This window comes from Anomaloglossus baeobatrachus, chromosome 7, assembly GCF_048569485.1.
Source record: "Anomaloglossus baeobatrachus isolate aAnoBae1 chromosome 7, aAnoBae1.hap1, whole genome shotgun sequence".
Lineage (NCBI taxonomy): Eukaryota > Metazoa > Chordata > Amphibia > Anura > Aromobatidae > Anomaloglossus > Anomaloglossus baeobatrachus.
In genome coordinates, this window is record NC_134359.1 from 270,684,959 (window position 1) to 270,708,026 (window position 23,068).

The 23,068-nt window shown below is 49.9% G+C and overlaps 3 protein-coding genes across 3 annotated transcripts; 2 read left to right on the forward strand and 1 right to left on the reverse strand.

The window, feature by feature from the left end:
* Positions 1–535: 535 nt before the first annotated feature.
* Positions 536–847, forward strand: LOC142246197 (histone H4). Its single transcript, XM_075319229.1, has one exon. It carries the CDS (start codon positions 536–538, stop codon positions 845–847), a length of 312 nt encoding a protein of 103 aa, XP_075175344.1.
* A 2,929-nt stretch (positions 848–3,776) lies between these two features.
* On the reverse strand, positions 3,777–4,163 carry LOC142246198 (histone H2A type 1-like). Its single transcript, XM_075319230.1, has one exon. The coding sequence runs from the start codon at positions 4,161–4,163 to the stop codon at positions 3,777–3,779; it is 387 nt and encodes a 128-aa protein (XP_075175345.1).
* A 329-nt stretch (positions 4,164–4,492) lies between these two features.
* Positions 4,493–4,873, forward strand: LOC142246199 (histone H2B 1.1-like). The gene has a single exon (XM_075319231.1). The coding sequence runs from the start codon at positions 4,493–4,495 to the stop codon at positions 4,871–4,873; it is 381 nt and encodes a 126-aa protein (XP_075175346.1).
* The last annotated feature ends 18,195 nt before the right edge of the window (positions 4,874–23,068 follow it).

Below are 23,068 nucleotides of genomic sequence, written 5' to 3' on the forward strand. Positions count from 1 at the left end.
CTAACTACTGCTCTCATCATCCCGTGCCTGCTCTGCACTACTACTCAGCAATCTTCATCTTCTGGCTGGTGATGAAGCCGTTTATATCCCTCCACACAGCGGACATTGTCGCCTGAGTATGAGGTCGCTTCTCTGTGAAAATGTAAGATCATGTTATAGCACGGACCTCCTGCTTGTAGCTGTGGAACTGATCTGTACATAGACTGCAGGAATAAGCGACTGGGGAGATAATGACGGAGATCTGGAAAGCTGCTTACATAACTCATTAGTGTTCGGTGGATTTTATCTATGGACTGTATTTGGGAATAAGTTATATTAGAGTCAAATGAACTGCAGAAGAAGCAGAAAGGGCGGTAAATTCAAACTCCCTAACAGTTCCGTCTTCAGCCAATCAGCAGAGGAAAGGCGGAGTCCTCAGTCTGTAAAACACGCCCGGACACGCGTCATCTACTCAGTTCTCCTTCTGGTCCGACCATCTACATAAAGGAGGAGTCGGCGTCAGTTTATCACTTGTTCTTTTCTAAGTTTTCTGAAGATGTCTGGTCGCGGTAAAGGAGGAAAAGGTCTCGGGAAAGGCGGCGCCAAGCGGCACAGGAAGGTGCTCCGTGATAACATCCAGGGCATCACCAAGCCTGCCATCCGCCGTCTCGCCCGCAGAGGAGGCGTCAAGCGCATCTCTGGTCTCATCTACGAAGAGACTCGCGGAGTCCTGAAAGTTTTCCTGGAGAATGTGATCCGTGACGCCGTCACCTACACCGAGCACGCCAAGAGGAAGACCGTCACCGCCATGGACGTGGTGTACGCGCTGAAGCGCCAGGGCCGCACTCTCTACGGCTTCGGAGGTTAATGCTGCTCTATTCTGTTCTGACAACACAAAGGCTCTTTTCAGAGCCACCCACATCTACCTGAAAGGCTACAATGTCCTGCTGCTGTGGGGTGAGCGGAGGGCAGATTTCCTGTTCCCTGGTGAATGCTGTTCGCTCTCACTGATATATCATGTGGCTGTTCATAAGACACCGGTGTGTATGAGGGGGGGGGGGTATAGCCGAACATGAATATATCTGAGCATAGACCATATCCTCCTGTGCTGCGATTACTACAGAGTGAAAAGCAAAGTTGTGCTAGGAGATGAATGTGTTGATGCTTCTTAATGATATTTTTAGGATTAGACCCATGTGGGTGATCGGGTACAGCGAATATTCACCGGGAATAACGCTGTATGAGGCAGCTGGATAGATGGATGACCTGTACCGGGTTTATAGACTTCTATGTAATTATCGCGTCTTGGGCACTATAGTCTCGGATCGACGGCAGCCACCGAAGATTTATAACCCTTCAGAATAATAATGGCTCATCCTCCATCCAGCGCGATCACCGTGTGCGGGGGCAGCAGGTCTGGAGGACAGGACTGCGCTGTATCCGGAGCATTGTAGAGCTGCCCCAGACCTGAATCCTCAGAATATAATCTCCCCTATATGCAGAGGTGCAGGTTATAATCAAATGGAGCGATGTTCACAATAACGGCAGGAAGGTCAAAGCATTGGGAGATGGAAAAGGAACTGAAAACGCAGCTGAATACGGTGATATCAAAGGGTTAAACGGATGAGCGCTCTTTAGTCTGAAATCTACGGTTTCAGAGGCGGAGCTACGAGGCAGAAAAAACATCCACTGCGCAATCACCATATGGGCTCTATAGCAGATCAGTCGATTTATTTTACGCCCTGAATAGAAGCTACAGCTGCTGCGGAGAGGGGCGGGAGATCGGCGCTGCGCTCGATCACTGCTGACTCCTCTGCTTTAGCTGCAGCTGGAACATCGCGGGCACTAAGGAGTTAGTGTCTGTGGACGGAGGCAGAGACCTGCTTAGTGCTGATTGGCTGAGCATTGAGTGATTCCCTGGCAGCTTTTCTCTCGTTCTGTGTTCTCTGATCCGCGGTGTCAGCGGGAGGGGCTCTGGCTCAGAGTGAAAATTAAATATGTAGGTTGTATTCCGCACTATATGATGATCTGTACTATTAGCGGGCGTCCAGCACTATATGGGGGTATATTGCATTACATTGAAGTGCAGAGCCCTTTATGATGAGTAGAAAGCTCTGTATGGACGTTATTCAGCCGTCTATAGCAGTACAGAGCACTATTGGGGCCCCCGAAAAAAACATGCGTTAAAATGTGACAGCCTAAATAATCTCACCGCTGTACTGTATACTCCATAATGTGCTGTATATCTATAAAGTATTGGGTCCTTCCATATTGTTGTGTATACGTCCACAAAGTACAGTATACCCCGTGCAGTGCCCTATACACCATCCATAGTGCTGTATACTTCCATATACTGCTGTAAACTCCTATTGTCCTGTTTATTATCTATAAAAGCTGAATACCTCCATATAGTGCTGTATTCTCCTTCCATACACCACTTTATACTCCATGTAGAGCCGCTTATACTTTCTCCAGAGTGGTGTAAACTCTCCAGCCTTCAATTTCTATTCTGTAATGGCAACTGGATTCATCACGGGCACTAAGGTGTTAAAACTGAGCGTCTGAGGAAAGAGTTGTGTGGGTGGAGCCAGAATTGTATTGTGCCCTGATTGGCTGAGCTCTGAATTTGAAATTCCCGCACAATGGCTGAGTTTCTCCACTCTCTGTTCTCTGTGCCCCGCGGTGTCAGGCGGGAGGTCTGGGGCTGAGTGAATACTTCATATGTAGGTTTATATTCAGCGCTATATGGAGACTTATAATTGGGTCTGTGCAGCATAAAGAAAAGTGAGCAGCGACTCCGAATATAGCAAGTGTGAACACGCCCAATACCCGCAGAATACACAGAAGAACCCACCGCCTGTGTAAGGTCCAAGATGTCTGCAAACCCCGAGTGTATGAAATGTGAGCGGCGCCGCTGCTGTATGGAATAGATGAGATCAGGGCCAGCACAGGAGGCGCCTTGTCGCGGCTGATGGGATCTCAGGAAATCCACAAGTATCTCCATTATTATTCCGTACATTCCATATAGCAGATGCCGCTCACATTGTGTTCAATGATTGCAGAAACCTCGGCGCTCACAGAGGCGGCCGTGCTTCTGTGTGGTCTGTACAGCTCTATATAGAGGCACGATATGGGGGTATATAACACTGGAGTTACAGTGATGGGATTTCCTATCACACATTGTCCGCAGTCATTGTATATAGATGAGCGGCAGAGTCCGTGTACCACACTGCGCCGCCACATGGGGAGTGAGGACAGGAACACAGGGTCGCCCTGCACTAGTGGAGTCATCAGGAGCCGTACGTAGAGGAGCATCTACCCACATTATACCATCTAATGCCCGGCGCCCATCACCGGCCCCAAATCCCCGCAGAAAGGGCACAACAGCGGCTGTTACTCAGCGCCTCCCACTGCAGGACATGGAGGATGGAGAAGAGGATTGTGTAGAAGAGACCGGAGCAGAGAATCCCATATTACGAACCATCAGTGAGGTGTCTGTATCTGGATATTTCACACTCCCTTGTGCTGTGACCGCTGCTTCCTACAGAACACGAGTGACAGCGCAGATGATAAACCTGATTAATCTTAGTAATTACAGCCACTGTGCCAACCTCATAATACACAGGACTATTCACACTGCTGGGTGCAGCTTATACCCCCGGAGATATACAAAACCTCAGCCATAATAACTATATGTACAGAACCACAGCAGAGATCAGCGGCGCCAGCTCCTGTGAGGACGGGGTGGTGGCTCTTAGAAGAGCCTTTGTGTTGTGGAGGATGCATATCAGCGGCGCTCACTTGCTCTTCTTGCCGCTCTCGGTCTTCTTGGGCAGCAGCACGGCCTGGATGTTGGGCAGGACGCCTCCCTGGGCAATGGTCACCCCACCCAGCAGCCTGTTCAGCTCCTCGTCATTGCGCACAGCCAGCTGCAGGTGACGGGGGATGATGCGGGTCTTCTTGTTGTCCCGGGCAGCATTGCCGGCCAATTCCAGGATCTCAGCAGTCAGATACTCGAGCACAGCGGCCAGGTAGACCGGAGCGCCGGCGCCCACCCTCTCGGCATAATTGCCCTTGCGGAGAAGCCTGTGCACACGACCGACTGGGAACTGCAGTCCTGCTCGGGATGAGCGGGTCTTGGCCTTAGCGCGGGCCTTCCCTCCTTGTTTGCCGCGTCCAGACATCGCTGCGTTTTCAAAGATCAGCAGATAAAGAAGAACTGTAATGTGACGCGTGCGCCGGCTCCGCAGTATTTTATAAGCTGCTGCTCCGCCCTCCTTTCCTGTCATTGACTGAATCTGAAGTCATCCATGGAAATGAGACTTGTGGATCCTCCAATGAGCTGCAGGGGCGGTGATCATGACGTTCCCACAAGTCACATGCCTTTTTCACCCAATGGAACTGCGATGTGTCATCAGTGCTCATTTGCATGGCCGGTCTATAAATACGGCCGCTCTGGGAGGAGCAGGATCATTATTCTATTGTCTTGTCTTGTGATTTCTATTCTCTTACCATGCCTGATCCCGCCAAGTCCGCCCCAGCCGCCAAGAAGGGCTCCAAGAAAGCCGTGACCAAGACTCAGAAGAAGGACGGCAAGAAGCGGAGGAAGACCAGGAAGGAGAGCTATTCCATCTACGTGTACAAGGTGCTGAAGCAGGTGCACCCCGACACCGGCATCTCCTCCAAGGCCATGGGCATCATGAACTGCTTCGTTGGTGACATTTTCGAGCGCATCTCAGGGGAAGCCTCCCGCCTGGCTCATTACAACAAGCGCCACACCATCACCTCCCGGGAGATCCAGACCGCCGTGCGCCTGCTGCTGCCGGGAGAGCTGGCCAAGCACGCCGTGTCCGAGGGCACCAAGGCCGTCACCAAGTACACCAGCGCCAAGTGAGACGTTACTGTTGATCCCCATCCTCCACACCACAAAGGCTCTTCTAAGAGCCACCACATTGTCTACACCAGAGCTTGATACTGGGGAAACTGGGTATACAGCACAATAATGCGGTGTTATAGTTGGAATATATAGTACCTTTTATGCAGATGCATTGCGTAATAATGCGGTTTACAGTACTAGATTATGAATATACAGCATTATACAGAACTATGGGGGTATATGGCGATGTCAGTATACAAAACCATTTGGAGATTTATGGCACAATGCAGCATATGGGGGTAGGTACTAGAAAACTGGGAACATCGCGGGCAGTAACGGGTTACTAGCGTCTATGGGCGGAGCCAGAGCCTTACTTGACTGCTGATTGGCTGAACATTAAATTTGAAATTCCCACTTTATGGCTGAGAGTTTCCCCTCTTTGTTCTCGGTAACACGCGGTGATTCGGGTTATTTCCTCTTCTCAGGCCGGGAGTGATTGATCTGTCCGCACTATATTGCTGTATACAGCGCTGTATGGGCTTTTCATATTCTACTAATACTGGACTGTTTGGAGTAACACTGAATATTACAATGAAAGAGCTTTATAAGGGTGTAAAAAGTACAATATGGGATGTAGACAACATGGAAGGTGCAAAGCAGTATATGACCCTGTATGGATGTATATGGGGAGCACTCAGGAGTATATGGGGGTAAACAGACCTGTGTGTGGCCCTGCTGTGTAATTATACAATGTGAGGCTGCTGGCTGTAGAGAGGAGCGGATGTGGTGATATTCGGGCTGTGATCTCCGGTGACCTGATTGCCGGACTGCCCTGCCGCCGTGTCCCTCAATCCGGCAGAGGTGACCGGCCGTCACACATGATACCCTGGGAGTCTCCGGGAGTGAACTCTGGTGACTTGAGTGACGTCACCGCATCTCACAGACCTGCGGGGGTGAATGAGGGTGTGCGTATATTTTATTTCAAATAAAGGATTTCTCTCGTGTTTGTTTATTTCTTTTGACTTATAGGGTTGATTATAGGGAGTCTCATATGCGCCTCCCCATTACTATCCTAGGGATTGATGGCAGCTATGTTTTTTGTCAAATCACAGCTGATATTAACCCCATATATTGCCACCGCGTCAGGGCAAGCGGGATGAGCCACTGCATCTAATGTTATATACCAATGCTGGGGCTGCTGAAGGGTGAAATTATCAAGCTGGGAGGCAATAGCCATGGCTCTTCCTTCCCTAGTAATACCAGCTACCTGCTTTACCTTGGCTGGTTATCAACAATGGGGGGACCCCAAGCCATTTTTTTTTACATTACAAAAATCTGTACAGCAACATCTGAAGAGCTGAAATATAGGAATTTTTGCCCTGCTTTACTGCTACTGGAAAAAAAATGAGATACTTGGTTTAAAAATTGGCCAATTTTTGTAACCCCAACAGTCAAAGACAAGGCGTACCACTCTTATGTCTCATTTTTTCCAATAGCAGTAATGCAGTGCCAAAATCTCTGTATTACATGATTACATAGTTTAGCTTCTCATTTGCTGCTGTACAGATTTTTGTAACGTTGACGTTTCAGTGTACTTCTGTTCATACCTAGTGGATGTGCTGTCAGTTTTTTTATATTAGTATTTTTTTTTTTTTACATTAATAAAAAAACCTGCATGGGTTCCTCTCTATTTTTGATAATCAGCCACTGTAAAGCAGACTGCTGGGGGGTTGCATCCTGCAGCTGCTGCTTTTTCTCAGCTGGCTCTCATAAATAGGGCAATAGCCCAAGTCATTTATTTGTTTTTTCTTCTTCAGTGGTGAGCCGCCAATCACAACCTTATTAATACTTGACGTGGCTGTGATGGGCCGGTAGTGCCCCATAGGAAATGCTTCGTGATTGGCTGCTCTGCATTCTCTTTATTAGGATCATAAACCTAAACAGGAACTAGACATACAGGTAAAAGCCAGTGTACAGGTGCGAGACCCGAACACCCAGTGCCTAGTGTGACCCACAAGGATCACCATGTATAACTGTAAAATAACAATCTTTACAAAGTGTAGAACACTTGACACAACAAATGAGTAAAAGAAAGAAAATCCACATGATGCTTGGTGTCCCTTATCAACAGATAAATAGAATAAAAGTGTGTGTAAAAAAAAAAATAAAAAAAAAAATATATATATATATATATATATATATATATATATATATATATATATATATATATATATATAGCCAGCCACAAATTTGTACAGATTATACTCCAACAGACCATGCATGCAATCAGCACCCAGCTTTCCTATGTTCTGATATCCATCTTGTCCTCAGCATCCAGCTTCCCCGTGCTCTGCTATACATCATTCCCTCAGCACCCATCTTTCCCATATCAGAGCATGGGAAAGCTGGGTGCTGAGAGAAGATGTATAGCAGAGCATGGGAAAGCTGGATGCTGAGGGAAAATAGCCTTTTTCCCTCAGCACAAAACGTTCCCATCCCCTGCTTGTATCTTTGTCCCCCCTTGTATATAGTTCTCCAAATACTATAATGGCCCCCACATAGCCTTCCGAATAGTATAAAGGGTCCCACATAACCCTTCATATATTAGAATGCACACCATAGTCCTCCATGTATTATAATTAGTGATGAGCGAGCATGCTTGTAACTACTCGGTACTCGCACGAGTATCGCTGTACTCGGGCTGCTCGGCGGGGACCGAGTAATCTCACGATACTCGTGCTGTACTCGTGGTCTTCATTTCTGCATGTTGGCGCTCTTTTGAGAGCCAGCCCTCATGCAGGGATTGGCTGGCAGACCACTGCAATGCCACAGCCCTGTTAGTTGTGGAATTGCAGTGATTGGCCGGCCTGCACAGCGTGACCGAGCCTTTATACCGGCCGGCGCGCTGTGCTCTGCTCACAGCTATCCAGACAGTGAGTGCAGGGAGAGTGTTGCTGATTCAGGGAAAGCTTTGCGGCCCTTTATAGTTAGTTCCGGAGCAGGGCTGCAAACAGTGTGACCAGAAGTCCTTCTCAGGACTATTCTAGTTGTATACAGGCAGGCAGGGTATAGCCAGGTCGGAGTACAGTAGCAGAGTCCTTCTCAGGACTATTGTTGCTATATACAGGCAGGGTATAGCCAGGTCGGAATACAGGCTAGTGACCAGAAGAGTCCTTGTCAGGACTATTGTAGCAGTATACAGGCAGGCAGGCAGGGTATATAGCCATTCCTAGTGGTGACCGTATACCAGCCTTCATCATATCTGGGGCTGGTGTACACAGTCTAAAACAGTCCAGATAGTGTTAGACTTCTCAGTAATTGTCGCTCCTAAAAACCAGTTAGGTTCTTATTGCGTCCGTGCTTGCATTTAAAAACAGCACGTGTGTGTCTGTCGGTGGCAGCGTACAGGTGTGCGTTTTGCACAAACAATTATATAACGCACAAGTCTAGTGTATAATACACGTCAGTCAGCAGTGTCTGATAGTGTCAGACTTCTCAGTAATTGTCGCTCCTAAAAACCAGTTAGGTTCTTATTGCATCCGTGCTTGCATTTAAAAACAGCACGTGTGTGTCTGTCGGTGGCAGCGTACAGGTGCGCGTTTTGCACAAACTATTATATAACGCACAAGTCTAGTGTATAATACACGTCAGTCAGCAGTGTCTGATAGTGTCAGACTTCTCAGTAATTGTCGCTCCTAAAAACCAGTTAGGTTCTTATTGCGTCCGTGCTTGCATTTAAAAACAGCACGTGTGTGTCTGTCGGTGGCAGCGTACAGGTGCGCGTTTTGCACAAACTATTATATAACGCACAAGTCTAGTGTATAATACACGTTAGTCAGCAGTGTCTGATAGTGTCAGACTTCTCAGTAATTGTCGCTCCTAAAAACCAGTTAGGTTCTTATTGCGTCTGTGCTTGCATTTAAAAACAGCACGTGTGTGTCTGTCGGTGGCAGCGTACAGGTGCGCGTTTTGCACAAACTATTATATAACGCACAAGTCTAGTTTATAATACACGTCAGTCAGCAGTGTCTGATAGTGTCAGACTTCTCAGTAATTGTCGCTCCTAAAAACCAGTTAGGTTCTTATTGCGTCCGTGCTTGCATTTAAAAACAGCACGTGTGTGTCTGTCGGTGGCAGCGTCAGGCTCCATATTGTCCCTGGATAGAGACGTGCATGATGGCCTGTAAACATGAAGTGCCCATTGTAAGGAAGTGGGTCTATTGTAGTATAGCCCTTAGGCAGGGCAGCCAAAAATTTGGAGGCTCCACATTGTCCCTGGATAGAGATGTGCATGAGGGCCTCAAAACATTGTTCCAATTGCAAAGGAGCAGGTCTCCTGTCGTTGTAATGCCCATTCAGAAAGAATGGGCGAAAAAATTTACCACTGGGGGTATACCTGAAACAACGGCTTAACTATTGTAACGGTCACTATGATGGCGCATGAGGAGAAGGAGGAGCAGTCCAGCGATTAGCCAAAGTCCAGAAGTGTGTTACCATGGGTGAGTGGAGGTACATGGCAAATTCCCGTTACAAACTTTAAATTCCGCTGTCATTTGCTGTTGGTGTGTGGTGAAGTCTGGCCAAATCCAACCCTTGTTCATCTTGATCAGAGTCAGCCTGTCAGCATTTACAGTTGACAGGCGGGTGCGTTTATCTGTAATGATTCCACCTGCGGCACTAAAAACACGCTCTGACAAAACGCTAGCGGCAGGGCAGGCCAGGACTTCCAAGGCGTAGAGACTAAGAGCCAATTCATGCCACGTGTCCAGCTTGGATACACATTAATTGTAAGGCACAGAGGAATGTTGGAGTACAGTTGTTTGATCTGCAAGGTACTCCTTGAGCATCTGGCCAAACGTAGGATTTCTTGTGGCACTACCCCTCACCTCAGGGGCTGTGGTATGTGGGGGGCTGAGAAAACTGTCCCACATCTTAAAGACTGTTCCCCTACCTCTGGCGGATTGGACTTGTGCCCCTCTCGGCTGTACGCCTTGGTTGTCCACTGATTCCTGACCTATGCCACTAGCGTTTTGTGAGGGGAATGCTTTGCCTACTTCTGTGACTATGGCCTTCTGGAACTGCTGCATTTTGCCTGACCTCTCCGCCTCGGGAATAAGAGACATAAAGTTCTCCTTTTAGCGTGGGTCTAACAGTGTTACCAACCAGTAATGATTGTCGGCCAAGATGTTCTTAACGCGAGGGTCACGAGACAGGCAGCTTACCATAAAGTCAGCCATGTGTGCCAGACTCTTAACAGCCATCACTTCAGTATCCTGACCAACACGATGACTGAACATGCTGTCCTCCTCCTCCTCCTCCTCATCATCTACCCTGTCCTCTGGCCAGCCACGCTGAACCGAGGATATGACTGCATGTCATATCCTCAATTTGGCCAGAGAGTTGCTCCATGTCTTCATCCTCCTCCTCGTCATAGTCCTCCACTGCACGTTGTGATGAGACGAGGCTGGGCTGTGTGTTATCACCCACACCCACTACTGTTTCTTGCTCAAACTCATCGCGCTCCGCCTGCAATGCATCATGGTTGTTTTTTGAGCAGAGACCATTTTAGAAGGCAGAGAAGCGGTATGGTGATGCTAATAATGTCGTCATCGCCGCTCACCATCTTGGTGGAGTCCTCAAAGTTTTGGCGGATGGTGCATAGGTCGGACATCCATCTCCACTCCTCAGGTGTTATGTGTGGAGTTTGACCCATTTCCCGACGGCTTAGGTGATGCAGGTACTCAACAACTGCCCTCTTCTGCTCACATATCCTGACCAACTTGTGCAGAGTTGAATTCCAACGCGTGGGGACATCACACACCAGTCTGTGTGCCGGAAGATGCAAACGGCGTCTTAAGCCGGCAAGGCCGGCTGAAGCAGTAGGTGACTTTCGAAAATGTGCAGACAGGCGGCGAACTTTTACCAGCAGATCAGACAGCTCTGAGTATGACTTTAGAAACCGCTGAACCACGAGGTTGAGCACATGGGCCACGCATGGAACATGTGTCAGCTGGCCTCGCCTCAAAGCCGCCACCAGGTTCCGGCCATTGTCACACACGACCTTTCCTGGCTTTAGGTTCAGAGTTGTGAGCCAGTGATCTGCCTTCTGTTTCAGAGCTGTCCACACCTCTTCTGCATTGTGGGGTTTGTTGTCACCTATGCAGATTAGCTTCAGCACTGCCTGTTGCCGCTTCGCCGAGGCAGTGCTGCAGTGCTTCTGTGTCGCCCTGGACAAGCCAGGGGCCACAGAGCACAACACTTAAACACCCCACACTCCCTGCAGGCATATCATAGTCAAATCACAAAATCCTTGTTGCCTTCCCCAGGGGCTGTTGTCCACACCAGGGTGTGGAGCCAGGCGGTTGGTCTCCACTCACCGAGGAGGAGGGAAAACACAGGCAGTGAGAGTTAAGCTAAGGAAGTGGAAGGAGGAAAGTAGTAGAGAGGAGAAAAGTGACAGCAAAGAGCCTGAAGTTGGTCCGGGTGTGTGGCCCGGACAGGACAGCAAGGTTGGCAGGATGTGGTGACCGTCTGCAGTGGAGGCCGATTGGAGTCTGCCGTAAGGACCGTGGACGGGTGGTGACCCGGCCGTACCGGACCGTATACAAAGAGAAGCCAGCACCATTGGCAGAGGACTTTCGGATCCCGGCAAGGCTTGGTGTCGCCGTGAATTTGCCAAATCCGTTAGTGAAGGGGACCTCAGGGTTTCCAAACAGCCAAGTCCAGATAGAAGGCAACCGTCCAACCGTGAAGGGGAGACACCGCCACCGCCAAGGGCAACCGTCTCCCAGGGCCAGCGCCTGTGGGCAAAAGGGGCTCCTCCGGCCCATATCCAGGTCGGGGAGCGGGTTACCGTTGGGAAACCATAACTACCAACACTTAACTTAGGTGCAGGGAGAGACAGTCATCACTAACCTGCAGGGAGGAACAACCGCAGCCGTCCGAGTGACCCGTCCATCCAGCCACTTGTTTTACCGTGAACTGTCATCATCATTGGGCTGAGTGAGTACCTCCGTGCCGTGCGGCACAGCGCTGCCCCTGCGACCCTGCACCTCATCAGGCCCCGCAACCCGCCTGTCATCCATCTCTACCCCATCACCAGGCCCCGGGACAACCAACCCCCCTACCCACGGAGGGGAGAAATAACAACAAAGCTGCTCCCTGTCACAGGCTCCCGGGATCCCCGTCCAGAGCAGCGGTGGTGTCCACACAATCACCACAACCGTGGGTGGCGTCACGGACAATATCCCCAAAACCCAAACCACCCCTTTTCACTCACGGGCGAGTAGCGCCGCTCGAGTCCCCGGGATCCGGCCATCGCTCGAGCCAACGAGCAGCAGCAGCCGTAGAGCAGCGTCAGCCGGACCCGAGCAGTGGGAGAGCGCACCGTTCCCTCCTCCGCCCGCGACACTTCCAGCTTGGGACTGGTGTGGAGGGTAAAGTGGATCAGGATGCGCAGGAGGAGGAGGAGGCTGAGGAGCATGACATTCCGGAGCTGTAGAGTGTGTGTGAAACCCTGACTGAGGTAGGGCCTGCAAAACTTGGTGTGTGAAGGACGTGTTCCGTCCCTCGCTCAGACTGGGTCCCAGCTTGCACAATATTAACCCAGTGTGACGTCAACGAGATGTAGCGGCCTTGCCCACATGCACTTGTCCACGTGTCTGTGGTTAGGTGGACTTTGGCTGAAACAGCGTTGTTCAGGGCACGTGTGATGTTTTGTGACACGTGGTTATGCAATGCGGGGACGGCACACCGGGAGAAATAGTGGCGGCTGTGGACCGAGTAACGTGGGACAGCTGCCACCATCAGGTCGCGGAATGCTTCTGTCTCAACCAGCCTAAAAGGCAACATTTCCAGCGCAAGCAGTCGCGAAATGTTAGCATTTAGAACTGTGGCATGTGGGGTGTTGGCAGTGTATTTGCGCCTGCGTTCAAAGGTTTGTTGAATGGATAACTGAACGCTGCGCTGGGACAAGGACGTGCTTGATGATGGTGTTCTTTCTGCGTAGGCAACTGCAGGTGCAGGAGTGGAGGAGGCTTGTTCGCAGGCAGCATGGACAGGGGATTGGCTCGCATGCACAACCAGCGAAGACGTAGCAGTGACATCAGCAAGCACTGCTCCTGGACTCTGTTGTACTTCCCACAAAGTCGGGTGCTTGGCTGACATGTGCCTGATCATGCTGGTGGTGGTCAGGCTACTAGTTTTGGTACCCCTGCTGATGCTGGCATGGCAGGTGTTGCAAATGGCCTTTTTAGAATCATCTGGAGCCAACTTAAAAAACTGCCAGTGTCAGAGTTCCGGGTTTTCCAGTTTTCTTTTGAAAGAGCTTGCCCTTTGTTAACATGGAGTTTTCTGTTCTGTTGCCCTACTTCCTGTCCATCTGTTTAAAAGCCGCCCCTAAAGCTTAGTCCAGTGCCTGAGTATACTGCTTCCTGTGTGCTCCTGCCCTGCAGCTTTTGGTTCCTGATTGTTATTCGGATCCTCTTGGAAAACAACCGACACCGACTCTGGACTTCATCTGGTATCATCTAGCTGTGCCCGGACTCCGTTTGCCGTCTTTGGTCGGCACTTCTGCCCGGTTCCTTCCGTTTAATACCACTCTGGACTCACATCACGTACGGACATTTTTGGACTTACCTATTGCCCTTTTGTGTCCCGGCTGCTGCGCATTTAGGGCTTCTGGGGTGATTGCCAGACAGTCCCTGTATAGGGGTTCGCTCTTGGTGGTCTCCCTGGGGGAGTCCGGTGCGCGGTCCCGGGAATTCCCTTTCGCTCCGTCCCTGGAAGGTATTTCCTGTATTTATGTTCTACTGTGTTTTTGTTCCGTTTATGTACATATTTGCATATTATAAAAGTCTTGCACCAAGAACTCGTCTCTGGTTGTCATTGCCCTAACGCAATCGAAATCCTCAATACATACAATAGTATTACAGCCAGACTCGGGAAGACCTAACATTTGTACAGGCACCTTGTGTCGTGTTGTTCCGGGGAACAGTTGCCTGACGTCTGCCTGGGGCCACCACTCTGCTTCTTACTGCCTGTTGGGATGCTACGCCTCCCTCCCCCTGTGCACTGCTGTCCTCGCTCTGCATATCCTCCTGCCAGGTTGGGTCAGTTACTGGATCATCCACCACGTCGTCTTCCTCTTCCGCACCCTGCTCCTCCTCCTGACTTCCTGACAATTGTGTCTCATCATCGTCCACCCCTTGTTGAGACACGTTGCCAACTTCGTGAGAACGTGGCTGCTCAAATATTTGGGCATCTGTACATACAATCTCGTCATGGCCCACTTCAACAGGAGCTGGCGAGAGGCCAGAATTTGTGAATGGAAACGTGAACAGCTCTTCCGAGTGTCCAAGTGTGGGATCAGTAATGTCCGTGGACGTGTACTCGGCCTGGTGGTAGGAAGGAGGATCAGGTTCTGAAATGTGCGGTGCAGTATCACGGCTACTGACACTTGACCGTGTGGAAGACAGAGTGTTTGTGGTGGTGCCAATCTGACTGGAAGCATTATCCGCTATCCAACTAACAACCTGTTGACACTGGTCTTGGTTCAAGAGCGGTGTACTGCAGCGGTCCCCAAGAATTTGGGACAGGACGTGCGAGCGACTAGATGTGGCCCTTTGTTGTGGCGAAAGTAGAGCTTGCACACAACCTCGGTCTCTGCCTGCACCACCATCACGTCCACTTCCTTGTTCGTTGACAACGCCCTTGCGCATTTTGCAATGCTGTGCTGATGTGTATTCACTAGACTTGTGCGTTATATCCAAGTTTTTGCAAAACTCACACAAATGGAGCGGAAAGCTGCCACCAACAGGCACACACGTGCGGTTTTTAAATGCAAGCACGGAGGCACTAAGAACCTAACAGGTCTCTATCCAGGGACAACGTGGAGCCTCCCAATTTTTGGCTGCCCTGCCTAAGGGCTATACTACAATAGACCCACTTCCTTCCAATGGGCACTTCAGGTTTACAGGCCCTCATGCACGTCTCTATCCAGGGACAATGTGGAGCCTCCCAATTTTTGGCTGCCCTGCCTAAGGGCTATACTACAATAGACCCACTTCCTTACAATGGGCACTTCAGGTTTACAGGCCCTCATGCACGTCTCTATCCAGGGACAACGTGGAGCCTCCCAATTTTTGGCTGCCCTGCCTAAGGGCTATACTACAATAGACCCACTTCCTTACAATGGGCACTTCAGGTTTACAGGCCATCATGCACGTCTCTATCTAGGGACAACGTGGAGCCTCCCAATTTTTGGCTGCCCTGCCTAAGGGCTATACTATAATACACCCACTTCCTTACAATGGGCACTTCAGGTTTACAGGCCCTCATGCACGTCTCTATCCAGGGACAACGTGGAGCCTCCCAATTTTTGGCTGCCCTGCCTAAGGGCTATACTACAATAGACCCACTTCCTTCCAATGGGCACTTCAGGTTTACAGGCCCTCATGCACGTCTCTATCCAGGGACAACGTGGAGCCTCCCAATTTTTGGCTGCCCTGCCTAAGGGCTATATTACAATAGACCCACTTCCTTACAATGGGCACTTCAGGTTTACAGGCCCTCATGCACGTCTGTATGCAGGGGCATTGGTGAACCTCACAATTTTGGACTGCCCTGGCAAAGGAAAATACTACAAAGACTCACTTCCTCAAAATGGGCACATTAGACTCAAGAGGCCTTCATGTACGTCTCTTCTCAGGGACATCGGAGTGCCACACAATGTTTTCACGTAAAATCTTTCATGTATTAATCTCAAAAAGTAACATACACCAGCTCTATCTCACTATTGGGTATGTGCCCTTAACATTTCCGCCATGAAAAATCATTTTGGGGTCATTTTGGAAGGTTTTCTGGTGAGTCCGTAAAAATGGCGTAAAACGCGGACAAAATTGTTCACAGCTGTGACTTTTCAGTGATAAATGCTTCAAGGGGTCTTCCCCATGCTGTTGCCATGTCATTTGAGCACTCTTCTGAGACTTTTGTGATATTTTTAGGGTTTCTCCATGCTGCCGGGGGGTCATTTCACAAAAATACTCGGGTCTCCCATAGGATAACATTGGGCTCGTTGCTCGGGCCGAGTACACGAGTATCTTGGGAGGCTCGGCCCGAGCTTCGAGCACCCGAGCTTTTTAGTACTCGCTCATCACTACTCAGCACCCATCTTTCCCATATCAGAGCATGGGAAAGCTGGGTGCTGAGAGAAGATGTATAGCAGAGCATGGGAAAGCTGGATGCTGAGGGAAAATAGCCTTTTTCCCTCAGCACAAAACGTTCCCATCCCCTGCTTGTATCTTTGTCCCCCCTTGTATATAGTTCTCCAAATACTATAATGGCCCCCACATAGCCTTCCGAATAGTATAAAGGGTCCCACATAACCCTTCATATATTAGAATGCACACCATAGTCCTCCATGTATTATAATGCATTTCCCATAGTTCTCCATGCATTATAATTCACCCCATAGTACTCAATATATAATACCGCACCACATAGTCCTCCATATATTATAATGCAGCCCTATAGTCCTCCATGCATAAAGTAGCCCTCCAATTATTATAATGAATTTCTCATAGCTCTCCATGTATTATAATTCACCCCATAGTTCTCCATATATTATACTGCACCACATAGTCCCCAATGTTTTATAATGAACCCCCATAGTCCATGTATAAGGTAGCCTCCATAGTCCTCCATATATTATAATGTAGCCCCCATAGTCCTATATGTATTATAATGCAACACCATAAAACTTCATATTGCATTATGCAGCCCCATACTCCTCCACACATAATGCACCCCTATATTCCATGTATAAGGTGTCCTTCGTTTTGAATTATGCAGCCCCCCCCAGACCTCCATATATAATAATGCAGCTGGCCTCTCCAGGCCTCCTCAGGCCTCCATGTATAATGTAGCAGCCAGCTTCTCCAGGCCTCCATGTATAACAATGCACCCAGCCTCCTCAGGCCTCCATGTATAATATAGCAGCCAGTCTCTCCAGACCACCTCCATGTATAACAATGCACCCAGCCTCCTCAGGCCTCCATGTATAATATAGCAGCCAGCCTCTCCAGGCCTCCATGTATAACAATGCACCCAGCCTCCTCAGGCAGGCCTCCATGTATAATGCAGTATCTCCAGGCCTCCATGTATAATGCAGTATCTCCTGGCCTCCCTGTATAATGCAGCCTCTCTAGGCCTCCCTGTATAATGCAGCCTCTCCAGGCCTCCGTGTATAATAATGCAGCCTCCCCAGACCTCCATGTATAATAATGCAGCCTCCCCAGACCTCCATGTATAAGCAACCTCTCCAGGCCTCCATGTATAAAGCAGTCTCTCCAGGCCTCCATGTATAAAGCAGCCTCTCCAGGCCTCCATGTATAAGGCAGCCTCTCCAGGCCTCCATGTATAAAGCGGCCTCTCCAGGTTTCAATGTATAATAATGCAGCCTCTTCAGACCTCCATGTAAAAAGCAACCTCCTAAGACCTCCATGTATAAAGCAGCCTCCCCAGGCCTCTATATATATATATAATGCAGCCTCCTCAGACCTCCATGTATAAAGCAGCCTCTCCAGGCTTCCATGTATAATAATGCAGCTTCCCCAGACCGCCATATATAATACAGCCTCCTCAGACCTCCATGTATAAAGCAGCCTCTCCAGGCTTCCATGTATAATAATGCACCTTCCCCAGAACTGCCTTCCCAAGCTTCTGGCCACCATTTACTCACTTATATTAACAAAACAAAAGAAAAAAAAAACAAGTACTCACACAGAGAGGCGGCCGTCCGCCCGCACAGAGAGGCGAGGCGACCGTCCGCCCACACAGAAAGGTGGCCGGCATCCCGCACAGAGAGGCGGCCGGCTGCCCGCACAGAGAGGCCGCCCGAATAGAGAGGCGGCCGTCCGCCCGCACAGAGAGGCGACCGGCCGCCCGAATAGAGAGGTGGCAGGCCGCCCGCACAGAGAGGCCGCCCGAATAGAGAGGCGGCCGTCCGCCCGCACAGAGAGGTCCGCCGGCTGCCTGCGTCTTCGTGCTGGAGGCCCACCGGCTGCCTGCCTGTCCATGCTGGAGGCCCTCAGGCTGCCTGCCTTTCCGTGCTGGAGGCCCGGCGGCTGCCTGCCTCTCCGTGCTGGAGGCCCGGCGGCTGCCTGCCTATCCGTGCTGGAGGCCCGGCGGCTGCCTGCCTCTCCGTGCTGGAGGCCCCCTGGCTGCCTGCCTCTCCATGCTGGAGGCCCCCTGGCTGCCTGCCTATCCGTGCTGGAGGCCCCCAGGTTGCCTGCCTATCCGTGCTGGAGGCCCGCCGGCTGCCTGCCTCTCCGTGCTGGAGGCCCCCAGGCTGCCTGCCTCTCCGTGCTGGAGGCCCGCTGGCTGCCTGCCTCTCCATGCTGGAGGCCCGCCAGCTGGATATCTGTCTGTGTGGGGGCTCCTGCTGAGTGTAGGAGGCTGTGTGGGGGCTCCTGCTGCATGTAGGAGGCTGTGTGGGGGCTCCTGCTTTGTGTAGGAGGCTGTGTGGGGGCTCCTGCTGCATGTAGGCGGCTGTGTAGGAAGCTGTGTGGGGGCTCCTGATGTGTGTAGGAGGCTGTGTGGAGGCTCCTGCTGCGTGTAGGAGGCTGTGTGTAGGCTCCCCTGCTGTGTGTAGGAGGCTGTGTGGGGGCTCCTGCTGCGTGTAGAAGGCTGTGTGGGGGCTCCTGCTGCATGTACGAGGCTGTGTGGGGGCTCCTGCTGCATGTACGAGGCTGTGGGGGGGCTCCTGCTGCATGTAGGAGGCTGTGTGGGAGCTCCTGCTGCATGTATGAGGCTGTGTGGGGGATCCTGCTGCGTGTAGGAGGCTGTGTGGGAGCTCCTGCTGCGTGTAGGAGGCTGTGTGGGAGCTCCTGCTGCGTGTAGGAGGCTGTGTGGGAACTCCTGCTTCGTGTAGGAGACTGTGTGGGAGCTCCTGCTGCGTGTAGGAGGCTGTGTGGGGGATCCTGCTGCATGTAGGAGGCTGTGTGGGAGCTCCTTCTGCATGTATGAGGCTGTGTGGGGGATCCTGCTGCATGTAGGAGGCTGTGTGGGAGCTCCTGCTGCATATCTGTCTGTGTGGGAGCTCCTGCTGCGTGTAGGAGGCTGTGTGGGAGCTCCTGCTGCGTGTAGGAGGCTGTGTGGGAGCTCCTGCTGCGTGTAGGAGGCTGTGTGGGAACTCCTGCTGCGTGTAGGAGGCTGTGTGGGGGATCCTGCTGCATGTAGGAGGCTGTGTGGGAGCTCCTGCTGCATGTATGAGGCTGTGTGGGGGATCCTGCTGTGTGTAGGAGGCTATGTGGGAGCTCCTGCTGCGTGTAGGAGGCTGTGTGGGAGCTCCTGCTAGGTGTAGGAGGCTGTGTGGGGGCTCCTGCTGCGTGTAGGAGGCTGTGTGGGGGCTCCTGCTGCGTGTAGGAGGCTGTGTGGGGGCTCCTGCTGCGTGTAGGAGGCTGTGTGGGAGCTCCTGCTAGGTGTAGGAGGCTGTGTGGGAGCTCCTGCTAGGTGTAGGAGGCTGTGTGGGGGCTCCTGCTGCGTGTAGGAGGCTGTTTGGGAGCTCCTGCTGTGTGTAGGAGGCTGTATGGGGGTTCCTGCAGTTATTTGCATATAGTTGTAGTGTGGCCTCTAGCTATAACTCCTCTGGACCCCAGACACCCCAGTCCGACCCTGCATTCATCTATCTTTTATATAGTATCTACTGTATGTGTGCCATGTATATGGTGTAATTTATACAGTGGCAAAATGAGAGGGCCTGTGGGTGATGGGGGCCATTGCTATTTCCTTGGATGCATGGTTGAACTTATATACCAAGCAGGTCATGAAAAGTAGATATTATTTGCAAACCTGATTGTCTTACTACTTTGTTAAAAATAAATTTTATTTAATAAATCACAAACATACATAAATTCATTAAAAAGAAAGTGTAAGGAGGAAATAAGGAGGTTCTCCCTATCTTGTTTCCTTCCTACCATACGGGGGTCGTCGTCCTAAGTTGATGACGCCCCCGTTCAACGACGACTAAATCCCTAAAGTCCGCCCTCCTTATGCCAGAATAGTGCACCCCATCTATTAGATAGAAATCCTTAGAATTGTATCACCACAGTGAACATAGTGCACAGTCCAGGATGATTTAGGGTTGTTGTTACTAAGATTGATTCTGGTATGGAAGTCTGAGGGGACATCTTTGAAAATCAAAGGCGTGTACTACTAAATGACCGGCTTACAGAGATCACAACTGTATTATTTAAACGGCTGCTCCTGCTGCGGTCAGTAATTAGGACTTTGTCGTGTTTTGTAACTCCTACCTACGTATGGAAGATTATCCATCTTTGGGATGAATTCAACTATCTGTGTGCATCCTAAAGGTTGGCTGCTTTGCTGATTATGGTGGTCGTATTGTAAATTATCCCCTAAGTGGCAATGATGTCATTGTGAGCCCAAATACAATAAGATGATCATCCGGATGAGATACCATGGGGACTCTAGAATTATAATATTCCTGGCACCAGCTCTGTGACCAATAGGACCGTATTCATTCCGATATCTAAATAAGGAATCTATCAAGCAACTGTCTTCAAGCCCCTGATGAGCCCTATACCACTAAGATGTTAATGGGCGAAACGCGTCGGGCAACTTCGTGAAGAGGGCAACTTTGTTTAATTGGATAATCCTTATTATTAATTGTGTCTCAAAAAATTCTATAAATTGAGCATAAAATTGTGCTGAATAACTTTAAACAGCACAAGTATTTAAACTGTACTCTACAGCTTTTTATCTGAGCACACTGACAGATTTGACAAATCAGATGACGACCCTTAAGCCCCACCCCACAATCCTTGTATTATAGTAACAACAACCCTAAATCATCCTGGACTGTGCACTATGTTCACTGTGGTGATACAATTCTAAGGATTTCTATCTAATAGATGGGGTGCACTATTCTGGCATAAGGAGGGCGGACTTTAGGGATTTAGTCGTCGTTGAACGGGGGCGTCATCAACTTAGGACGCCGACCCCCGTATGGTAGGAAGGAAACAAGATAGGGAGAACCTCCTTATTTCCTCCTTACACTTTCTTTTTAATGAATTTATGTATGTTTGTGATTTATTAAATAAAATTTATTTTTAACAAAGTAGTAAGACAATCAGGTTTGCAGATGCATGGTTGAACACCATTGAGGACTGGATGGCCACTGGCTCCCCTATCGCCCTTGCTCTGCAGCTGTGGGTCCCAGATAGGTGTAATGACATCAGGGGGAGCCTGTTATGTGATGCCAGTGGGCCCAGCAGCTGCGGCCAGAGTGGGTGCAGAGCATATGTAGGGGGTAATACATATATATTTTGTTTTTATTATACACCCTACATATGCCCTGTACCTGTCACGTGTAATGTAATGTAATTCTGAATATTGACCTGCCATATCCTACAGGTGTGTAATATGTGCTCTGTTAGGATTTCACTTGCTGATTCAAGTGGTCGTCATCTGTTCGCTCACATGTGACTTGCAATGTGTGGTCATCTGCCAAATGACGTCTCCTCCTGTTTTTCTCAAATTTAAAATGATAACAATGAGAGAAGCAGGAGGAGACGTCATTCAGCAGATGATCCCCAGTCTGCAAATCACTGGTGAGCGATCACATGACCTCTCAGATTTGCAAGTGAAATCCTAGCCGTATATTATATACTTTGGGGATTCGGCTAATCTGCAGAATGTCGCACGGGAGACACTGGTCAGTGCAGGGCAGCAGAGCAGGGAGAAGCCGCCGGGGACCGGCCTCCCGGGCTCCTCATCCTAGTTGCATCGTCCCTGGACAGATATTAAATGTGTTTTATTTGAAACGCGGCAGCATCAGAGTAAAATATACACAACTGCAATAATGGAGCCAGTGTCTGATTCCTTACACCCGGAGGTCGTGCAGAGGAATCAGCTGTCAAAGAACTTATGTTGTACCAAAATAACATTGGAGTCTCATACGTGACATGGCGTCACTGCCGTCTGCACATCACATGGAATGGTTTAGTGCAGCTGAGGTGTATTATGAGGAGCTGCAGCAGCTGAGATGTGTGTTAGGCTATGTGCGCACGTAGCGTTCTGCCCTGCAGAAATTTCTGCAGCGATTTGAACAGCACACGTGCGCTTCAAATCGCTGCAGAAAGAGTCCGTAATGAAAAAAAAGCCGATTCCATGCGCTCTGACTGCAGCCCCTCCCATAGACAGAGCAGGAGCTGCATGCAGAGCGCAGGAAAGAAGTGACATGTCACTTCTTAGAACGTGCGCTTCGGGCAACAGCCGAAGCGCTGCGCTCTAATACGCCACGTGCGCACGGCTCCTCCATAATCATAGATTATGCTGGGGACGCATGCAGTTACGCTGCGGTGCAGATTGCAGCGTAACTGCATGCAAACACGCAACGTGCGCACATAGCCTTATGGGGTTCTGCAGCAGCTGAGGTGTATTATGAGATTCTGCAGCAGCTGAAATGTGTATAATGAGGTTCTGCAGCATAGAAGGTGTGTTTGATGAGGTTCTGCAGCAATTGAGGTGTGTATGATGATGTTCTGCAGCAGCTGAGGTGTGTATTATGAAAGTCTGCAGAATAGCACGATTCAGAGCGGATTTATCTTACAAATTTTACAACCAAATTTTTTGCAGCTTTGCCAGCAGGTGTGAGCCCCAACTGTTTAATAAATTGATTACAGTATATATGCCATAGTTCTTCCATACACAGGGCCTCTCGCTCATGGTGTGTATGTGGTACTGCAGCTTAGTCTATTCAGGTCAGTAGAGCTGAGAGGCAGTGACACATACACAGCACTCCTCATCCTCAAGGTGTGTATGTGGTGCTGCACCTCAGTATGTTCAGGTCATTGGAGCTGAGAGGCAGTGACACATATAACCTGAGGACTCTTTATTACATAGAAAGCAGAGATTTTTTTTCTAATTTCGTACATTCTCCTTTAACATTTGTATTTTGGACTTTTTGGTCCAGAGTACACGCAGCATCGGCCGCCGGCTCTATCGTGCATTATCTGGCATCATCCTGTACTTTTATCCTCAGGATTTGTATAGTAGATGCTGATCCCACCAATGGGGCCACGACCTGCGCCGCTCTAAGTGTATAGAAATATATATCATCTCTCTATGAAGAGTGACAGCGCCTCATTCTCCAGATACATATGCGCCCCATTGGGGGGATCCGCATGTTCC

Bases quoted from the DNA above. Each gene is read 5' to 3' on its own strand.
- LOC142246197 (XM_075319229.1), top strand. From the start codon at position 536: ATGTCTGGTCGCGGTAAAGGAGGAAAAGGTCTCGGGAAAGGCGGCGCC.
- LOC142246199 (XM_075319231.1), top strand. From the start codon at position 4,493: ATGCCTGATCCCGCCAAGTCCGCCCCAGCCGCCAAGAAGGGCTCCAAG.
- LOC142246198 (XM_075319230.1), bottom strand. From the start codon at position 4,163: ATGTCTGGACGCGGCAAACAAGGAGGGAAGGCCCGCGCTAAGGCCAAG.